This window comes from Rhinatrema bivittatum, chromosome 3 (assembly GCF_901001135.1).
Source record: "Rhinatrema bivittatum chromosome 3, aRhiBiv1.1, whole genome shotgun sequence".
In the NCBI taxonomy this organism is placed as follows: domain Eukaryota; kingdom Metazoa; phylum Chordata; class Amphibia; order Gymnophiona; family Rhinatrematidae; genus Rhinatrema; species Rhinatrema bivittatum.
Genome location: NC_042617.1, coordinates 582750749 through 582773122, shown reverse-complemented (window position 1 = coordinate 582773122; position 22374 = coordinate 582750749). Strand labels below are relative to the sequence as shown.

At 44.1% G+C, this 22374-nt stretch overlaps 1 protein-coding gene across 2 annotated transcripts in view; it reads left to right on the top strand.

Moving 5' to 3' along the window:
• The window catches only part of FNDC1 (fibronectin type III domain containing 1), a 341854-nt gene that overhangs the window by 113379 nt on the left and 206101 nt on the right, over positions 1-22374 (top strand). For both annotated transcript variants that reach the window (XM_029596630.1, XM_029596631.1), the window contains exons 2-3: positions 16669-16875; positions 19957-20055. In XM_029596630.1, the coding sequence (XP_029452490.1) occupies positions 16669-16875; positions 19957-20055 (306 nt within the window). The remainder of the gene's footprint in view (positions 1-16668; positions 16876-19956; positions 20056-22374) is intronic.

Sequence of the window (22374 nt, the reverse complement as noted above, 5' to 3'; positions counted from 1 at the left end):
CAATTTCACTTTTTTTCTTACTGTATGGATGCTTCACCGAATCTTTCAGATGTTATTGGTCCGTGTGTAGCCCCTGTCCCGGTTTCTTCTGGGAGCTGCTGATGACCCTGGGCCATTTCAGCTCCCATGCTCAGGGGGTCTCTCCGATGGTCCCTCTGTTTCAGTCCAGTAGGAAAAGCCCACTAAGAAGAAACCTCTCTCTCTCTCTCTTCAAAAAGAGAAGTCTGAAGAACCGTGAGCCACGAAGACTCAGAAGTTTTGTGAAAGCACTGGGGAGTGTTAACCATCCGTACCAGCTCCTACTCTACTCTGACCTCATGCTTTGTGCTCGATGAGACTCTCTGCACTACTAGTGAGTGACTACTTTTGTGACCTCCCACCCTTATCACATGAATGACATTTGTATGACTTGGACTGGAGGCAGAAGTTTCACGGTAAAGCCATACAGTATTACTGTATATAATCTGACCCAAAAGACAGGGATAAGCACTCAAAAGTAATGATCAAACACTTCAAGCAAAAATGCTGCAACTTTAAAATTGTCTCCAGGAAAATTCTATCTTCACTTAAAACACCTAGGGAGCATCTGCTGTAGCACAAACAGGAAAACAGTGGGTACCACTCGTAGTAACATAAAAATCCAGATCTAAATAAACTAAAATCATAAAGGGATGCTTAACATAAGAGGATCACATTCATGCTGCTCTTTTAATCTACTACAGGGGTGGCTGATCCTCAAGAGCCACAAACAGGCCAGAATTTAAGGATATCCACAATGAGTATGCATGAGATATGTTTGAATGGAGGCAGTGTATGCAGATCTATCTCATGCATAATCATTGTGGATATCCTGAAAGCCTGGCAGGTGTGTGGCTCTCAGGGACCAGAGTCGGCCACCCCTGATCTAGTATATACAGTCCAGTACACAAAATGCGAAGTGGGGCGCTGTATTTGTGAAATAGGTAAGAAGTAAAAGACAAAATAAACCTTCACAGACAGAAGAAAATATGTGAGAGAGAAGAGCAAGGTGACACTCCTGTGGAAGGACATTTTTCCACATCAGACCAGTACGTCAAGGAATTTATGTACAGGAAACTGCAGAGGAACTTTAAAACTGCCCAAGTATGTAAGATATTTGAAATGGAAATGATCAAACTCTTTGAAACAAATACAGAGGTACCAGGGGCATAGCCAGAACAGAATTACTTTTTGGGGGAGGGGGGCCCAGGATTAGTATGGGTGTCCTTTACCTTACCCTACAAACACGGTTCCTCACAGCAGTGGCTTTTCATTTCTGGCAACACTCTTTTATCTCCTGCCACTTCTGTTACTCACCCTCCCTCTGTGCTTAATGCAGCTACTTTATAGAAGTGTTCATCACTTCTGCTGCCGAAGAACAATTATGTAAAATAGGCATCCGCCCAGCCCAGGCATTCTTGGACGTTGAAGGGATAATTTCTTGCCAAAAATAAACTGAGACTTTGAGGGTCTCAAACTTTTAATGCCTAACCCTAAGGTGTTTTCCATTCCATTTAGCCTCCTTAAAGGCATAGGGGATTATTGACTGGCAACGCCTCCAGACCCTCTGACGTCTGCCCCCCTTTAAGGGGCTGACTCAGATGGGATATGACCCTGCTGCTAGGGGTGGGGGGGCTAAAGCCAAAAGTGAGGCATCACAGGCCCTCCCCCACCCAAGGCCTACTTGTGGCTATGCCTCTGAAAAGCACTTTATAGAGACATTGGTTTTTTCCATCGATAAGCAGACCGCATTAGCCATGCTTTCTTGGGGCGATGTCATCCCTGACGGAGCTGTTCCGAATCTTCTTCAAGTAGCTCGGCCGTGGCGCTCTGCTGATGCGCGGCGGTTCCCGCGTAAATCTCCTGCTTGTCTCTCCTCGGTCTTTTTCATCCGTGTCACAGTGCAGACACGGGTCTTCTCCACTTCTCGGTTTTTTGATTTTTCATACACCACAATACCCCAAACAGCACTTTTCAGTGCTAAACATGTCGGAAAGGAAAGTGCTGGGATTCAAATATTGTCAGTGCGGACATATAATGTCTGCCACCGATGGGCACAATTATTGTTATTTGTGCCTTGGCCAAAATTATGACCAGGCAGCCAGTTCCCATTGTGGATGGACGTCTCCGAGGGCCCAGCAACAGAGATAAAATTGAAAAAGAAACACCCCAACGTACACTTAGCAAAAGCTAACTGGATATCTGCATAAAAGATGTTGAAAATATAATGGCACTAACAAACTTTATTGTAACAAAAATTATTAAAATCTGAAATGTGAATACAATAGCCAAGCAATTTAAACATCATCAGGAATAGAGAAAATATATAGGCTCCTTAATGTGATCTCTCTCATATAATGTTTACAAAAACAACTTCTAAATACGTTGACATGTTTTGCAAAGCCTGGATTAAGGTTTCACTAAATGCTTTTACAAACCCTGAAATCTTTTAACTTTCTCATTGCACACTTTAATTCCTAAACGGGATATAATTATGTTTTTTTGTCAAAGGAAATGGAACAGCACATTTTTAACACATAGGGCTTGAAGATGTTACAAACAAACAGCTCACCACCATAAATTATAATGAAAGCCTTCATCTTTGGAATTTCCAGCAACAGAGAGCCACACAGATTGCCACATTGCAATATTCGTGGAGGTAAGATCATCATCGGGCAGCTATGCGCCATTACCATGACACTCCACACACTCGTCACCGGGTCCAGAGAAACACTGCAGGGAAAAACCCAGAAGAGCATAGTCGGTCGACCTGTGTACCACCTCATCTACACTGGCTAAACCTGTGGAGCCAAAAGCCCATACACCTAAGGGCAATGCTTCAGAGCCAAGTCAGAAGCACACCAAACTGACGCGTGCGTTGTTATTCCCAACTACAACTTCAACGATGCCATCGGTACAAAGAAAATCTTCATTGCCAAGTTGAGTGCCTGACATGAATCGAAGTGTTGCACCTCGGAGCAACAAATCACGACATGAAATGCCTGACAGTGAACGCACCAGGCAGCGATGCATCACATAGTGACGCACCCTGGAACAACGTGCATCACAGTGTTGTAGCACCTTGGAGTGTCGCACCTAGACGCGGAAGCTTTATGGGGGGGATCTACAAACACCAATAACCTTCCTGGAAGAATTTATAATCAATTACTAGAAGTCAGTCCTTCAACCAACTCGCTCCATACGGTTCATTGGATCAACCATAGATTCCACTTCCGTAAGAGCATTTCTTCCCAGAGACAGGCAGCAACGCCTGAGACTACTAGCTCTTCAATTAAGACCCTGCACCAGAATGACTGTGTACAAGCTTCTCATCCTGCTCAGTCTTATGGCGGCAGCTATCCATGTGGTTTGCTAACCAGACTACAAATGAGAAGACTGCAGTGGGGTCTAAAGGTGCAATGGTCACAACAAAATCAGACAATGTTTACCACAGTGACACTAATGAACTCCATGAAGCAGGCCCTGTGGTGGTAGTTTCGACCGAGGATATTGAAAGAGGGCACACTCCTGAGGCCACACCCTCACCAACTGATTCTTATGACTGACATCTCCACCTGAGATTGGGGAGCACACTTGCTATATTACCAATCTCAGGGACAATAGACAGCTCAAGAATTCAATTACGAAATCAACCGTTTAGAGCTCAGAGTGATTCGCAATGCACTAGTACAGGGGTCGGGAACCCATGGCTCGCGAGCCAGATATGGCTCTTTTGAGGGCTGCATCTGGCTCGCAGACAAGTGTCGCCACACTTCGCGGTTCCCCGCTGACCCAACTGCTCCCCGGTCCTCCGCCGCCCGTGCTTAAAATGCTGTCAGCCCGGGCGGAACGCGGCGGGACAGCTGGAGTCAGCGGCACAGGCGTGCTCTCTTCTCCTCCTCCCCCCCCCCCGTGGCCCGGAAGAGGAAGTGGTGAGCATCGGGTGCCTGCGCGGAAGAAGAGACCACGCTAGTGTGGTCTCTTCTTCCCGCGCAGGCACCCGATGCTCTCCACTTCCTCTTCCGGGCCGCGGGGGGGGGGGGGGGGGAGGAGGAGGAGGAGAGAGCACGCCGGCAGCGGCACGACTGGAGTCAGCCGGGTGCCAGCGCTGGAGTCATCGGGTGCCTGCGCGGGAGTCTTCCCGCGCAGGCACCCGATGCTCACCACTTCCTCTTCCGGGCCGCGGGAAGAAGAGAGCACGCCGGTGCTGAGCGGCACCAGCGTGCTCTCTTCTTCCCGCGGCCCGGAAGAGGAAGTGGTGAGCATCGGGTGCCTGCACGAGAAGAAGAGGCCACGCTTGTGGGAAGAAGACTGCAGCGCGGCTCGGAGGAAAATGAAGAGTTTCATAACCGCGGCCGATGGGACTCCGCCTCCGCGAGGGCTGAAAATGAAGGAGGTTAGTGTTGGGAGGAGGCTGCTGCTGCCCGCGAGTTCCTGGGGTGGGGGTGGGGGAGAGAGAGAGTGAATGAGCGAGCAAGCGTGTGTGTTTGAGATCCTGTGTGTGTGAGTGAGATTGCATGTATGTGAATGATTGAGAGCCTGTACATGTGAAAGAGAGTATGTCTGTGATTGAGAGCCTGCCTGTGAGAGAGAGAGCATGAATGTAAGTTTACCATTGGGAACCTGTATGTGTAAGTTTGTGATTGAAAACCTGTTTGTGTGAAAGAGTATGTGTGTATGATTGAGATCCTTTGTGTGTGAGAGAAATCATGTGTATGTATGATTAAGAGCCTGTGTGTATAAGTAAGAGAGAGATCATGTGTGTCTGTGTCTGATTGACAGCTGGTTTAGGTGATGGAGCATGTGAGTATGTGATTGAGAGCCTGTGTTTAAATGAGAGAGAGAGATCATGTGTGTCTGTGTGTGATTGAGAGCTGATTTAGGTGAGGGAGCATGTGAGTATGTGATTGAGAGCCTGTGTGTAAATGAGAGAAAGAGAGGACATGTTTGTAAGCATGTGAATGAGAGTCTGTGTGTGAGAGAAAAAGACAGCATGTATTTATGTGATTGAAAGCCTGTGTGTGTGTGTAAGCGTGAAAAGATAGACAGCATGTGTGTAAATGTGTAATTAAGAGCCTATATAAGTGAGTGAGAAAAAACATGTGTATATGTGAGTACTGAGAGCATGTGTGTATAGGTGTGTCATTGAGAGCCAGTGTGAGAGAGAGTGCTGGTATGTGACTGAGAGAGGAGAAAGTTCCAAGCAAACCACCCCTCCTCCTGCTAATTCAGAACAATCTCAGGACACCTGGATATCAAACGTTCCCAGGTATGCAGAGCAAATAAATTTTTGTATCCTTATTATTTTTCATTACTGGATCTTTGTGTCTGCTATTTTGAAATATTTTGTTGGTATCTGGAAATGTTTTATATGAGTTTTAATTATTGGATATTCCTCTCATCAGCTGTTCGAAATATGTTCTTTTTGTTAGTACAGTTTTACTGCTGATGATTTTATATTTCTTGATTTGTTTTATAAGGATGGGTGATGTTTCTTTTTTCCTTTGTTACACTGCATACAGAGACTCTGGCTTGTTGCAGTTTCCAATTCAGTTTTTTCTGCATGCTTCTTGTTATGCGTTTTGGTCTCTTTATTCTATGTTAGGTGAGGGACAGCACGTGATTCAGGTGAGGTTTTCTGCTGGCGTGTTGTTTCTGTGTAGGACTCTATAGCAGCCTGACTTGGTCCGTTTTCCTAATAGGAGATGTATTGGTGTCTTAAGGCCTGGTGTAATATTTTCAGAGACTTATTGTACATTAAAAGTGGGATCTTACATAAAATGCACACATTTACTTGTATTTAGTTTTAAACATATTGTATGGCTCTCATGGAATTACATTTTAAAATATGTGGCGTTTATGGCTCTCTCAGCCAAAAAGGTTCCTGACCCCTGCACTAGTAGTATTTGAGCATTTTCTGGGCGAGAAAACAGTAATAATCCACAAGGACAATCAGATCGCCATGTTTTACATAAACAAGCACGGAGGCTTAGGTTCCTTTACCGTTTGAAAGAGGTGACCCTAATATGGGACTGGGCAACCAAATGTTCTATCACACTTCAAGCAACCTACTTACTAGGAAATGTGCAAGCGGACAAGTTATGCAGGATTTTTCGCTCCCACGAGTGGGAACTAGACCAGGATGTGGCCGACAACATCTTTGCCCAGTATGGTCACCCAGACATAGATCTGTTTGCAACAGAGCACAGCGCAAAGCTGCAGAGGTTTTGCTCACTTCTCCCCAGCCCAAGAAGAGAATCACAAGACATGTTTCTCCTGTCATGGTCCACAAGATTGCTGTACGCCTTTTCTCCAATTCTGCTCATTACTCAAACAGTACAGAAATGCTTGCAAGACAGGGTGAACATGATTCTCATAGCACCAGCGTGGTCGAGACAACCATAGTATGCTTATCTTGAACAGCTCTCGATTTGACAACCAAGGCGGTTTGGAACTTGCCCGAATCTGCTCACTCAGGAAGACGGGATGCTCCTCCATCCACTTCTCCAGTCCCTTAAGAACATAAGAACATAAGAAATTGCCATGCTGGGTCAGACCAAGGGTCCATCAAGCCCAGCATCCTGTTTCCAACAGAGGCCAAACCAGGCCACAAGAACCTGGCAATTACCCAAACACTAAGAAGATCCCATGCTACTGATACAATTAATAGCAGTGGCTATTCCCTAAGTAAACTTGATTAATAGCTGTTAATGGACTTCTCCTCCAAGAACTTATCCAAACCTTTTTTGAACCCAGCTACACTAACTGCACTAACCACATCCTCTGGCAACAAATTCCAGAGCTTTATTGTGCGTTGAGTGAAAAAGAATTTTCTCTGATTAGTCTTAAATGTGCTACTTGCTAATTTCATGGAATGCCCCCTAGTCCTTCATCTAATGGCATGGAGATTGAGTGCCAGATTTTAGCCCCATTACTGCTCCCAGAGCATATACAACAAGTGCTCCTTTCTTCTCGGAAGCCTGCCACATGTCACAACAATGCCTTTAAGTGGAGACGTTACATAGAATGATACAAAATACTTTCAGTTGACCCTCTTGATTGTACACCAGAGCTCCTACTGGACTATTTGTATTATCTATGCCACACAGGCCTTCAGACGTTGTCTATAAAGGTCCATCTCAGCACTATTGCAGCTTATCACCATAAAATTGGCTATCTTTCCATATCTACACATCCATTGATAGCCCATTTCATGGACTGGGCTTACTCTATCTGCACCAGCAATCCTATAGGAAATCAACATACTGCTCTTATGCAAGGACCGTTTCAACCCATGCGAACAGCACCGCTAAAGTATCTCACATGAAAGGTTCTCTTCCTTGTGGCAGTTACCCCTGCAAGGAGAATCAGCGAACTTCAAGCCCTATTGGTCACTCCACCATACCTTCAATTCTTTCATGACAAAGTGATACTCAGGCTAAATGCAGAGTTCTTACCAAAAATAGTTATGGCCTTTCACCTTAATGAGCCAATCTCCCTTCCAACTTTCTTTCCAAGACCACAGAATGCAAGAGAAAAAGCATTACACATCTTAGACTGTAAAATAGCTTTGGAATATTACAAGGAAAGGATGCAGAGCTACAGATGAGATCCAACAACTGTTTGACTCCTATGACCCCAATAAACCGGGGGTAGCAGCAACAAAGAAAATGCTCTTCAACTGGTTAAGAAGTTGCATTCAACACTTTTATGCTACAACCGCCCTACTTCTCTCTGGAAAGGTTAAAGCTCATCAAGTATGGTCCACAGCATCGCCTTTGGCCCATTTGAAGAAAGTACCCATAGCGGACATTTGCAAAGCCACAACTTGGTCTTCAGTTCACACCTTCACAGCGCACTATTGCCTGGAAAACTGTCAAACTTTGGCAGTGCAGTAGGTAGAGTAGTGCTGAGCACAGTAGAACATTAATAGAGACTACCATGGATGTAGATGGGTTGCAAAAAAAAAAAATCAAATAATGAGAGTAAACAAACAAAGACATGTGCTACCCTGCACGACAAATAGCAACCCTTAGCTTGTGACTCCCTAAGAAAGCATGGCTAATGCAGCCTGCTTATTGAAGGAAAAAAAGCAAGTTTGCTTACCGTAAATGGTGTTTCCATAGTTAGCAGGATGGATTAGCCATGCGTAGCAGCCCACCTCACCTCCCTGGCAGTCTAAGATAACGAGAATCTTTGACTACAACTGAGGAGACGTGAACGGGAGATTCGTGCGGGAATTGCCACGCACGAGCAGAGCGCCACAGCTCTGTTACTTGGAGAAAGAAGAATCTGAACTGCGCTGTCGGAGATGATGTCACCCCAAGAAAGCATGGCTAATCCATCCTGCTATCTACAGAGAACACTGTTTACGGTAAGCAAACTTGCTTTTCCTCACCCATTACAAAACATAATCTTCCTAAAGCCGTAAGTTCTGTTATTTGTCTCCAACTTTTTCATCCCGCTGTAAGCACATTGTTCCTATTCCCTTACCTCCTTTTTTTTCTCCACAGTGCTTTAAACAAATACCACTATTGCAATCTAGACTGCAGTTTTATTTTTTTTATTCAGACAATGTCATGCTTAACTCATTTTGTACTGATCTGATGGGGAATGTGAAGCAGAAATAGATCCAGTTAAACAGGTATCATCTACAGCTTGTTTTATGACTTTTATTTCCATGTATCCTCATGGACAAACACAGCAACCTCACTCGTCTTGGTAAAGGGAGCTAGAGAGTGTGTGAAACTGTGGCTCACTGTTTTCCTAACAAGCAGAAACAGTTGCTAAAGTTACATGGTGTTTTACCAGATAAGATCAGTTGCCTGGAAATCGGAAACAGATCTGCTCTGCTTCTAATTTTGCAGACGGTTTCTGGTTGATGGTGAAATCCAGAACAATATAATGGATATGATAAGAACAACAGAGCAAACAGATTTGAACCTCAGCCTTGTCCAGTAGTTCAATCTCATTATTAACTCGAGATGCTTTGGCTGTGAGTGGGTTCATCGGACAATTGAATAAGAATATTTATATTTGTTCATTATTAAATTCTAAGAAAGAATGGAACCCAAACTATGAGGCCAGTTTATTATGCACTAATGCAGTATTTATTGTTTGTACTAGCAGTCAGTGTTAATGACATGCATATGAGGCAGAAGGTTCAGTATGCGCATATTTACCTATGTATATTATTGCACAAAATGACTACACTTCCCCGAGGTAAAGTTTTTTTTGCATAAATGCATTAGCGAAGCAGTTAGCATATGCATTTTTTCACTGCTTTAATAGGGAATGAGTTCTTTTTGCAAAGTTTTAGAAGGCATTATCGCAGCATAGTTATTACATCAAAACTCTTGTAAGTTGATATACACACATTAAAAGGTCTGTGCCATACATTAACCTTAGTACATGGATTTCTATATAAAACAAATTTCTCAAGAAATATTGTAACACTTTGAAGGGAGGAAAATAATATAAAAAAAAAATCATGCAAAATTTTAAAAAAATTAAAAAAAAAATCATGCTAGAAAAACCTTATAAAAATACTAATAGAAAAAATATTTCTAGAAAAAAGGAGGAATCAAGATAGTTCAACAAGCAAATAAAAAATATAATTTTAATCTGTCACTTACTATACCACTGGATAGTGGCTGTTTTTCAGAGATCGTACTCCTGTTTTGAGGTGAAAATCTTCTCTCTTCCTCCTTCAAAGATGACAAACACAACACATTGTGGCCAATGCAAAAAAAAGTGCGCTGAAAGCGGGCGCTGAGTGCTCAGCGCCTGCTTTCCTAATCCACCCCCGGGCACCTCTCCTGGGGGGTGCCATGCAATATTTTATTTAGGGGTCGCACTGTCAAGGAGGTGCTTAGGGTCTTGACAGCGGGTACTGGGGAGAGGTTGCCTGTCCGCCGGTTAAGAAAACAGATGCTGAATTTCAGCGTCCATTTTCCTAATCGGCGCACAGCCACAGATTTGGAAAACGGTCGCTGGTTAACTGAGCATCCATTTCCCGACCCTGACCGCCGGCACTTGGGCATCATGACTATGTCAAGGTGAGGCAGCCACAGCAGAATTGCTTAAAAAATATTTCTGTTCAGTACTCACTGAGTAAGAGTAAGACTGCAGAAAACTGCCACAAATAGGAATGGAGGTGAGGTAGTCCTCTAACCGTTTTCAGAAGACTGTTCATCAGGATCCAACAAAACTAAAAGAAGGTAAAGCTATGGGGCTGGACAGGATACCTCCAAGGATATTAAGGAAGTTCCAGCAGCTCCACTGTCTGATGCTATAAACACTTCTCTAGAGTCAGGAGTGGTTCCTAAGGAGTAGAAACGGGCAGATGTGGTTCCTCTTCACAGAAGTGGAAGGAAGGCGAGGACTAGGAATTACAAGTTGGTTAGTTTGACCTAGTGATGAGTAAATTAATGGAACCTCTGCTAAAACAAAGGGCAGTTCAGTGTTTGGAATCCAGTGGATTACAGGATTTCAGGCAGCATGTTTTTACCAGAGGTAGGCCTTGTCAGACAAATGTAATCAATTTTTTGACAGGGTGAGTAGAAGGTTGCGTTGGGAAGAGCGTTAGATGTAGTGTACTTGGATTTCAGCAAAGCCTTTGAGGGTTCAGGATAGGCAACGTATAAACAAACTCAGCATCCTAGGTACAGGCCCTAAAGGTGCTGACTAGATTAGAAACTTATTGAGTGAGGGTGGCAAAGGGCAGTGGTAAACAGAGTTCATGCCGAGGAAAGAGGAATTACCATGGTGTTCTGCACGGAAGGCAGGTCCCTTTCAACAGAAAAGAGACTGTAGAATGAGGGGTCATGGCATGAGGGTGAAAGGGGGAAGAATTGGGTGTAATTTAAGGAAATATTACTTTACAGAGAAAACGGTGGACACATGGAACGGCCTCCCAGTGGAAGTGGTGAAGATGGAGACAGTGCCAGGATTCAGGAAAGCATGGGATAAGCACAGAGGATCTCTGAGGCGAGAGGAAAGCAATGCAGAGCTAAGCAGGAAGTGTGGAAGGCAGACCGCATGGGCCATATGGGCTTTCTTTGCCATTATTTTCTGTTTTTCTGTTTTTGCGTTTGGGCTCTTCAGTTTGGAGAAAAGATGACTAAGAGGGGATACGATAAGAGATCAATAAAATCATAAGTGGAATGGATAGGTATGTAAGTAAAGGTTATTTACCCTATCATATAGAACTAGGGCTAGGGGACACTCCATAAAACAAATGTAACACCAGTTTTCAAAAATGGCTCTAGGGTTGATCCAGGACACTTGAGACCAGTAATTCTGATGTCAGTGCCGGGAAAAATGCTAGAAAATATAGTTGAAAACAGAATTATTGGTTAAAAGAAAATAAACAGAGAATATGTGTAACGCTTGCCAGTGCCAGGAGCCACCCTCAACTAGCAGCACTCCTTCGCTGCCAGAGAGATGCCCGGTGAGCTTGTCACAGTAAGATGCCACCATTACCTCATCTTCCTCCCTCTTCCATGGGCTGTCTCTAGGCTGTTCTTAAGGCCTAGCTGTGCACCCTAGCATCGCCTCACCAATGGGTCGTCTAAACTGGGAAGTGTAGTGTGTGTTGCTGCTCCTGTTCCTGCCTTCCAGCCTTGCCTCATCTCTCCAGCCCATCCTCATCTTGTCTCCTCAGCTTTCCTTGCCTTGTATCCTTTTATCTTCTTGGACTGACTTCTGGATCTGACCCTTGCCTGGACTCTGACCACTCTTGCCTGCTGCCTGCCTCTGACTTTTGCCTGGACACTGACCATTTTAGCTTGATGCCTGCCTCTGACCCTTGCGAGAACACTGATTTTTCTTGTTTGCCACCTGCCTTTGACCCTAGTCTGGCCCTGGATAGATTCCTATGCTATAACCACAGAGAATCTAGCCTAAGACCTGCTGGTTGTCTAAACCCAATTGGAAAGGGGTTGGTATAGTTGACGTTCCTAGTCAGTATCTTCTCTGCATTGCTCCGCCAGCTGTCGGTGAGAGCCTGCGAGACCTCCTCCATAGTTTGAGCCAATCTTGCCACTGCAGCAAGGGACCACAGATCTTACAGATTGCTGAAGCCATGGACTCAGTGGACCTGACCTCACTCCAGGCCATTCCAGGTCTGGCCCAGCACATCCAAGAACAGCAGGGGATCCTAAACCAGATTACTGCTCTGCTTGAAAGACTCATGATTCGTATGGGCACCCTGATGCCAGCACCTCTTCTGGCAATTCCACCTCCTCCCTGCCCTTTGCCTCCACCTCAAATGGTCCTGCAGCTCCCTCCACCATCTCGCTATCAGAGGGATCCCAATGAATGCTGCAGATTCATCAATCAGTGCTGCATGCATTTTGAGCTGCAGTCCAGCACTTTCCCACTGATCGGTCCAGGGTGACTTATAATGTCTCGTTGTTAAGTGGTACTGTGCTAGCCTGGACCTCTCCCATATGGGAACATGATCCTCTGCTCCAGAATCTCCCAGACTTCTTCCAGCAATTTCAACTAGTCTTTGAAAAACATGGTTGAATATCCTTCTTGACAGCTGACCTGCTCCGGATTTGGCAGGGCTCCTGAATTTTCGTGGAGTATGCCATAGAGTTCTGCGTGCTTGTCTCTGAACTGCACGGGGGGGTGGGGGGGGAGGAGAGTCTCACTGCCATCTTCTGGCAAGGCCTTTCCAGCAGAATCAAAGATGAGTTGGCTGGCTGAGATGTCCTGACTCATTGGATGACTTGATCTTGTTGGCTGGTCACATTGATCATCACTTCCATGAAAGGGCTCAGGAGAATAAAGCTATCTGGTGCCTGGTAGCACTGGGGTCATCTCCAGAACCCAAAGTACCAGAAGATCCCATGCAGCTAGGTTGAGCTAAACTCTCCCCAGAAGAGAAGCTCCGAAGAAAGCAGCTGGGCCTGTGCCTCTACTGCACTGGCCATGGACACTTGGCTTCACAGTGCTCAGACAAATCAGGAAACTTCCGTGCCTAGAGTTAATCGGGGAGGCAACCCTAGGCCGGAATCTCTCCTCCTCACAGCTACTGGTTCCCATTTCCATTTTCACTGAGCATTGTCAGTTGGATATAGAGGCCTTCTTGGATTCCAGAGTGGGAGGGAATTTCATTGACCAAGCCCTGATTTATAAACAGATTTCTACCACGTCCTGGAACACCCGGAAACCATCTCCTTGTTGTACAGAGATCTTGTCCCAGGATGTCTCTTGAAGATTACAGTGCCTCTCACCATTCGGACCGACCTCCTCCACAAGGAGACCATCTCCTTTTGTGTGATTCCCTGCGCTGTAAATCTGGTTATCTTTAGTCTACCCTGACTTCAACAAGAACCGGCCTTGACTGGCAGTGCCTGGAACTTTCATGTTGGGGCTCCTTCTGTTTTGCCACTGATCTCACACCATTTCATCCACTGGTCCGCCTGATTCTGGCTGCTATTATGCCAGCGCTCTCTCCACAGTATGCTGAATTAGCTGATGTATTCTTGAAGCAGCGGGCTGAAATCCTGCCTCTGCACCACTCTTACGACTGTGGTATCAATGTTCTTCCTGCAAGGTACCCCCAAGGGGAAGGGTCTATTCGCTAGTTGTTCCAGAGACCGAGGCCATGAGTCTGTACATCAAGGAGAACTTGGCAAGTGGCTTTATTCGGGCATCTTACACGAACTCCGCACTGAAACCTTTACACCCAAGTTTTAAAAAAAATTAAAAACCCGGCTGTTTCAGCAGGCCTTCACCTAAATCCCTCAACGCCTCGGCTATTTCAATAGACTTACCTCTGCTCACCCTCAGCCTCCCAATTGCCCCTTCCCAACTTGTTTAGTTGTGCACCCTTTCAGTTTTCTTCCCTCCTCCAGTTCTTATACCTTACCCTTTAAATCTCTTGTCAAATTATTTCTCTCCCTTTCGAACCTCTTGTTAACTATTCCCAATGTATATATGCCATTTTTACTTGTATAAGCTGTATATATATTTATTTTCTTCCTGGTTTATATAAGTTAGCATCTGACGTTTATTTTGTTTATCTCTGTTTATCACCGTTTATCACTGTTTTGTGTTCTTTGTAAAGGATACACCCCTTTGGTGGCCTTCCATATGGTTCCATGTAAACCGGTACGATGTGCAAACGGCTATCGGTATATAAAAATGTTAAATAAATAAATAAATAAATCTTCTTCCTCCACTGGAGTGTGTTTTTTCTTTGTGGCAAAAAGGATGGCACCCTCAGGCCCTGTATTGACTACCAGGACCTTAATTCCATCACAAAAAATAACCCTTACCTGCTACCTCTCATCTCAGAGTTCTTTGATTGCCTACAAGGAGCCAAGGTCTTCACCAAGATCTGCGGGGAGCTTACAATTTCATTCACATCAGGGAGAGAGAGCGATGAGTGGAAAACTGCGTTTAATACATGAGACGGGCATTATGAATACCGTGTCATGCCATTCGGATTCTGCAACGCCCCAGCAATCTTTCAAAACATGTTGAATAAGATTTTTAGAGATCTCTTATATTTCTATGTTGTGGTCTACCTTGATGACATACTCATCTATTCTCAGTCTCAGACTCTGTACCAGGAACATGTTAAACAGATGCTAAAGGGGACTACAAGATCATTATCTATACGCTAAACTTGAGAAATGTGTTTTCGAACACGAACAGTTTCCTTTCCTAGTGTTTGGGTAATTGCCAGGTTCTTATGGCCTGGTTTGGCCTCTGTTGGAAACAGGATGCTGGGCTTGATGGACCCTTGATCTGACCCAGCATGGCAATTTCTTATGTTCTTACGTTCTTAAAATATTGCACAGAGCATTTTATTTATTCTGTTATAAAGGGAGCCAGTTCTTGAGGTTTGTAGTTTTTGTACAGTTGAAAAAAAGATGACAATACCTTTTGGAGCTAATGTTTATACTGGACGCATATCTTCAAAGTCTGAAGGTATTTTTTACTTGTGCACTTTACAATCATTTTCAAAGTGAAAGTATGTGGTGTTTTATTTTGAAAATTGCCTAAGAAAATATACCTGCATATATATTGCACATATGGACTATTTTTACTTATGGACTAATGTTTAAATGCATTTACTTGCTTAAAACTGAATAAAGATGAATTTATAAAAATAAAAAAAATGGAGTTTTACATGTGCAAATGCACTTTGTAAGTGGGGTTTTGAAAATTGATAAAATACAGTATATGCTATTGAATTGTCAATAGGTTTTATGCTCTTAAGTGCACATAAGGATGATAACTTTCAAACAGCTGTGCCTGCCACGATATCTGCGTGTATATGGGTGCATGAAAATCTATCCTTGTATTTGCATGTATATATTATATGCAAGATATAAAATACATGCAGATGTACCCTGCAACATGTGCATGTGTGTAAAAAAAGCTGCATAAATATATACTACACTTGTCTAGATAAGATCCAAGTTATCCAGCTTACTAGTGGCACTTATCGAGATAAATTGTGATTTATCTGGCTAAGTAGAAGGAAAGCCGGGTAAGTCTAAAGTCTATGTCAGATAGATGGATTAGTGTTAAAACGCTACATATCTGGCTGTTTGACTTATCTGGCTAAATAGTGACTAAATCAGATGAATAAATACAGCTACTTAGCTGGATCAATCGGAATTTATCTGGGTAAGTAGCATACAACTGCAAAATATACGTGTAGAGATTTTATTTGCAGTTTATATGCAGTTACCCCCCTTTAAGTTGGGTTTAATGCGTGTAACTCGGGAGAGATTTTCTAACATGCATGCAGCAATGAAATGACCAGCTTTACCGATTGGTCTACTAGTTCACCCGGTCATTGAGACCTTCCTGGCTCTTCAGTATTTCACTCAGGCACTCCCACCCAATCGTTACTTCCCTGTTAAGATATTTACTATCACTTAGTCCAGACACAGAGCAGGTGTAAATATACAAGAGGAAGCTGCCAGATCTACATGTGTAAATTGTTTATAAAAAGCAACTTACTCACGTGTAATTGTTGGCCCTGCCCCTTTTTATACGCATGCAGATTTACTCAGAGACCTTTCCTTATGCGTGTATTTTGAGGGTCTCGTATGCACATGTAAATGGGCTTTTGAAAATTGCTACGATAGTATGTTACATTTACATGTGTAACGCCTTTGAAAATGACCTCCTGTGCGTGTCATTCCAAACCCCGCCTCCAAGAACTCCTGTGGGTAAAAGTACATGCTAAGTGACACTGCATGCATACTTTTATCTGCATATAGCGTGAGCAATTAAAAAAAAAAAGAAAAAAAGGCTTCTACAGGTCTTCTGTGTAAATGGGCTTTTTGAAAATTGCCTGCCCTGGTATTCAAGATAAAGTCCATGCATAGGGCCTGTACGTGCGGACCTTTAACTGCAGTGAGGCGAGATGCTCCCGGGATGAGGACAGGAAGGGGGTTTTACATGTTCAAAAGAATGTGCATATTTTTTTCTCAGAAAAACTACCCAGACTGGTAAACGCTTGTGCGTAGTTTTTCTGGGATCATTTTCTAAGGGTATGTAAGTGCGTGCTTTCCCTTCGAAAACCGCTGTACGGGTAATTGACTTAACAAAATTAGCCTCCTAATGTGCAACATGTAGCTGTAACACCAGCCTGTCTCCTTTTTTTTTTTTAAGAGAAGAACACGCCAAGAAGAATACTAAGGACCCCGGATCAATCTGTAGATGACAAGGCGTCTGGTCAGAGGAAAGCTCCCCATTCGTTGGGCTTAAGCAGTCCACGGAGATTCCGTGGATTTTACCTTGGAAACAGAGAGAGAACAAGGAAGATCAATCATGCCCCAGTGCAACATGATGATAGAGCTCCCGAGGTGAAGCAAGTCGGTAAGCTGTGTGCTCTGCAGAGATAATTGAAGATTTAATTAAGCAGGTTAGGACAAGTATCGGTTGAGCAGTGTTCAGAGAGATTGTTCAGGTACATTTTCGAGTTACCCAGACGGAACCCGAGATGTGAATATTCTGCCCCACGTTTCTGCTAAATACCGTCCAGGTAACTCACTACCCGCACAAAATTAAGCTTGACACAAAAAAGTGATGAGGTTCAACTCTAGCTGGACAAAGATAGTTGGGTAAGTCTGTTGACAAGAATGAACTGTCCTAAAGGTAACTTTATCTGAGTAACTTTAACTGGGTATATTCAATGCAAGACTTGGGCCTGGATTCTCTAAGGTCGCAGACCTTAGAGAATCCGGCGGTAACGGGGGACGGGGGGGACGAAGTGGGGGGCGGGCCTGCGAAAGCCGGCAGCCAGCGCACCAATGCGGTGCGCTGGCTGCCAGCTTTCGCACCAAATAACTACACCTTTTATGGCGAAACTGGCGGCGATAAGGGTCCTTACCTTTCGCTGCCAGCGATGTCTCCGCAGAGTCGGCCCCGGTGTCACCCCGACTCCTCCTCTTCTGGGGCTGACTCCGCCCTGACTCCGCCCCGACTCTCTCTTCGCATGCGATCGCTTTTGAAAATGACCCCCTTAGCCCGCTATGTTCTCTTCTGATATCTGGGCAACTTTGCCTAGATAGGTTTCCCGCTCACTGGCCTGCCCAATATCTCTACGTTTCTATGTCTCCTGTTTAATGTAAATTAACATTTTACGTGTCGTTCCAATGCAGTTCGTAATCTCTGGGTCATAATCATAAAAGTGTCTTTAGATATTCATAGAGTTTGCCACAGGACTACACGTATGAGAACTCTATTACTTTCTCAAAATATTGTGCTTGTAGCATGTATAACAAAGCAAAAATATAGAAGGGCCGCTCCTCATTAGTTCATTCTAATTTATTGACTTCTATACACATCCAGGCTATTTTATATCACTGATTTATCAAAACTGTGCTTCAAAATATTTTTTTTTAGTTTCCCATCTTAGGATATTTGGGGTAGATTTTCAAACCTACGCACGGGCGTCCATGTGCGCGCGCTACCCGGTGCGCGCGCACATGGACGCCCAATTTTATAACCTGCCCGTGCAGTTGCGCGCGTGTTATAAAATTGGGGGTCGGCGCGCGCAAGGGGGTGCACACTAGTGCATCTTGCGCACGCTGAGGCCCGCGGCCTTACTCCGTTCCCTCCCCCTAAACTAACCTTCCCACCCCTTCCCCTAGCCCTCCCACCGCCTAGCCCTATCCTAAACCCCCCCCCCCCCCAAATTCCTTTAACTTACCTTTTGTGCCTGCTCTGGGCAAGCGGAAGTTGCGCGCGCCGGCAGCATGCCAGCACGTGATCCTCCGGCACAGCGGCAAATGGCCGCTGTGCCGGAGGCCTCTGGCCCCGCCCTGCCCCCGGACCGCCCCGCCCCCCTCCCTGCCCCTTTTTCAAAGCCCCCGGGACTTAGACGCTTCCTGGGGCTTTACGCGCGTCGCCGGGCCTTTATAAAATAGGCAGGGAGTGCGTAAACCCCCTTAGAACGTAAATCCTCTGAACTCCCGCGCGCGTAGGGTTTTAAAAATCTGGACCTTAGTGTATTTCTGTCGGTTTGAGTGAGAATGAGAGACATTAATAGCGTGGAGAGAAGAATTCTTGTGCTCTTGGACACAGTGCAAAGGCAAATGGTTTGTACAGCCCTGTATACAAGTGCAGTCAGCCTTTCAGGCGATGGCGGGTCCCTGCAGAATTCTGGAAAATAATTCTGTGAGACCCAGAGTTCTTGCTGACAGAAAAGAAACAATTCCATTTACAGAAACAGCAGAAAGATCTTATAAAAATAGAAGTAAATAGAAAATAAATGCATTGATAACTGATTTTTTTTTTTAAATGATCCTCAGGTACCGCTTGCTCTTAAGGGAAAGGAGGAGAAAGTCAGATACAGGGAAAGGAGCATTTCAAGAATCAGGTTTTAGAGTGATGTACGAAGGACACGGAAGTGTGCAAGACAGAAATAAAAAGACTGCATATATCAGAAAAATTTGTATCTAGATATTTTACAGTGTATTCCTATTTATGCCTGTATTTAGTTCTATTCTGACAAGATAAAGGCAAACGAAAGAAATAAAATATGTAGATTAGAATAACACCTGTTAGTATATGTATTTATTTATTTATTTAGCACTTTTATATACCGATATTCATGTAACAAGTTACATATCACTTCGGTCTACATTAGAACGATAACCAGCACGTAAGAATGCGATACATTAAACAAAAGGATCATATTTATTCTCTTGGTTATTTATATTACCGCTCATATTTATGTACCGTCACATTCATTCAAATAGGCTTATTTATTTACTCTGCTACACTATTACTTTAATTGTATGAAATGTAAATATTGCATTGTTTAACCTCTCCCAGTTCCAAGTTAATTTTCCCTGTTTTATTGTAACTTTCTCACACCTTTTAATTGATTCTCTGTATTTAAAGTTCACAGTTGTATTGGAAATATTTATTACGTTACGCTATACTTTACACACATTGTTATTTGTAAACCGGGTTGATGTGATGCCTATCATGAAACTCGGTATAACAAAAATAATAAATAAATAAATAAATAAATAAATATTCTCTAAAATGTCATCTTAAAATGTGGTAGTGTAAATATTAGTATTACTCAGGCGAGATAGTAGAACCCGTGTGGTTTACACACTTACAGTGTGTTCAAATGATATACAAGGAAACATTAAGCGAGAGTACCAAGAATTTTGTTTTCAGTGACCACAGCCTGGGATCTGGGATCTTTTTGCCACGTGACTCATGGATTATGATCTACATATCACCAAATGTAGTAGCCAAATAGCAAATGCTTGTACAGCTAGACTGACTGAGGAAAGTGATAACGGCTAAGCAAATAGTCCAGAAGAAATTTACCAATGAATTCCAGTGTCAAAATGCATGACAGACTCTTTAAGAACTGTTTTGATTGCGATAAGATTCGTAGACGATTCACCCCCTTGTTTTTTATTTTCGCTGCAGCATCCGAATCGGTGTATCTGGTCTCCCTGCCTTCAAAGAATAAGCAAGGACAGAGTCAGCCCGTGCAGAGGGCACCTGTAACCAAGCGGAAAATCCCTGGTAGGTAGCCGCGTCCTTCAGAGACAAATGGGAGAGGAATGCAGTGCACGCAGGCCGGGAGAGGTGAAGTTACACTCAAGCAAAGTTTAACCATGCCAGAAAGGATCAATACTGGAGTCTGTTGTTTATTTATTTAATTGAGGTTGATTTATTGTATTCGGTTTATTCTGTTGTTTATTTATTTAATTGAGGTTGATTTATTTTATTCGGTTTATTCTGTTGTTTATTTATTTAAGTGAGGATGATTTTTTGCCCCCGCCAATCACATCTACCCACAACATCATTAAAAACCGCAGCATCGTTCCTGCAATCAAAACCAAACTAAAGCTAAAATTTACAGCGGGCAGGAGGCAAGGTGTTGGCAGCCCCGCAGGGCCTTTTCCTTTTTCACCTTGGGTTGGGAGGTAATGCAACGGTGGCCTCGTGGGGCTTTCTCTTGTTTTGCCACGGGTGGGAGGAAAGGTGACAGCGGCCCCTGCTGGGCCTTTTACTATTGGTCTTCGGGTGGAAGGCGAAGCGCTGGCAGTCCTGACGAGCCTTTTTTTTTTTTTTTTTAACTTGGGCCATGGGCAGATAGGTGGGTACCAGGGGCTGAGATTGCAGCAGGGAGAAGGGGGTGGGGGGGGGGCAACTCCATAGGCGGGCAGCCTTCAGGAGGTATAATACCACTTTTGGCCGTGGAGTTCAACCACAGCTCCTTTAGGCTAGGTGACAAAATGCAGTGCAAAAAATAATTGTTGTGCTTGAATTCAGGGTTAAAATCCGGACAATTTCTAGACATTTTAGCCCTCTGTCTGGCTTCCGGACAATACCTTAAAATTCTTTACTGTCTGGAGAAAATCCGGACTATTGGCAACCCTAGGTGAAGCATCTAGAGCTTTGTGCTCATCCGAGTCAATTACCCATACACCAGCTTTCAAAGGGAAAGTACGCACTTGCATACACTTTATGGAAATTATCCCAGAAAAACTACTCACAAGCATTTACCAGTCTGGGTAGTCTTTTTGAGAGCCTGTGTGTGTGAGAGAGCCTGTGTGTGTGTGTGTGTGTGTGTGTGAGCGAGAGAGAGCTAATGAGTGTGAGAGTGCCTCTGTGTGTGTGTGAATGTGAGAGAGCCAGATGGGGTGAGATGGAGAGAGAGTCTCTGAGTGAATATGTAAGTATATGGGGAGCAGAGAGCTTGTGTGAGTATGAGGGAGGAGCACCAGTGTGTGTGAGAGAGCCTGTGTATGTGTTAGGGAGAGAAAGCCAGTGACAGCACTCATTAATCTATGGGTTAAGGATAATACTCCAACCCTACAGAATTCTGTAACTTTAAGCATTCATATAGTAATTTCTTTACTCATAAAGAAGAAGAAAATCACATAGTAGACTCATAATTTTGGTTTATTCTCCAGTGTTTGTTTACCATATAAATGTGAGGAGAGTAGGAGCTGTATAGAACTAATAAATTAGGGCCCATGGATCATTCATTGATGAATTTTAAGACAAAATAACAGCCTCCCAGTGGCGGCAAGGACCGTATCTGAATTCAGTAAAGCTTGGGACAAGCCCAGGGGATCTCTGAGGGGAGTGGTAAGGATTGTAGAATTGAGATGTTAAGTGGATGGGCAGAGTAGATAGGCCATATGGTCATTTTCTGCAGCCTTGTTTATGAGTTTCTAATAAATCCAAAGAGCCAAATATTAAGAAAGTTTTTTTTTTTTTTTTAATGAAATGACACTCAGATTTAAGGAATCATTGGACATTGAAAAATGGTACTGAATTATGGACTCTACTAAACTGTTAATTTTTAAACTGTCATTTTTGGAATGTTAAAATGGAGGAATGTGTTAGACCATGAGTTGGAAAGGCTCATAAAGCTGCTCCTCTGAGTGTCTGTTACTTTTATGAAATGACTGCAAAAAGGAAGGGTAAATTGCGGGTATATCCTCCCGAACCTGCATTACCTCCCGGACAGAGGAAGATTACAGCTTTTGCCGCCTCAATGCCGGAAAAAACGGGGGAGGAACTCCTTGCTGTGGATGTCGAAGGGGTTGCTCCGAGTCCACCAGGGGAAACCACGCTTAGCCCCCCCGGATTGTCCTCCTCCGCTGGCCCCGGCGACACGGGCCAACCTCCAGGAACCGGCGCAGTTTGATGATGTCATCACCCAAACGGGAGGGGGACGCCAAGGTGGCGAAACCAGACCGGTAGCACACCTCAAGCCCGTTGGGAGCAACGGTGGAGCGGATATTGGGAGGAAAGTTTCATCTATATCCCCATTAGATCCCGCAGAGGAGGAACGCAAGATCCTGGAGGCGCAGAGACTGGAGGCAG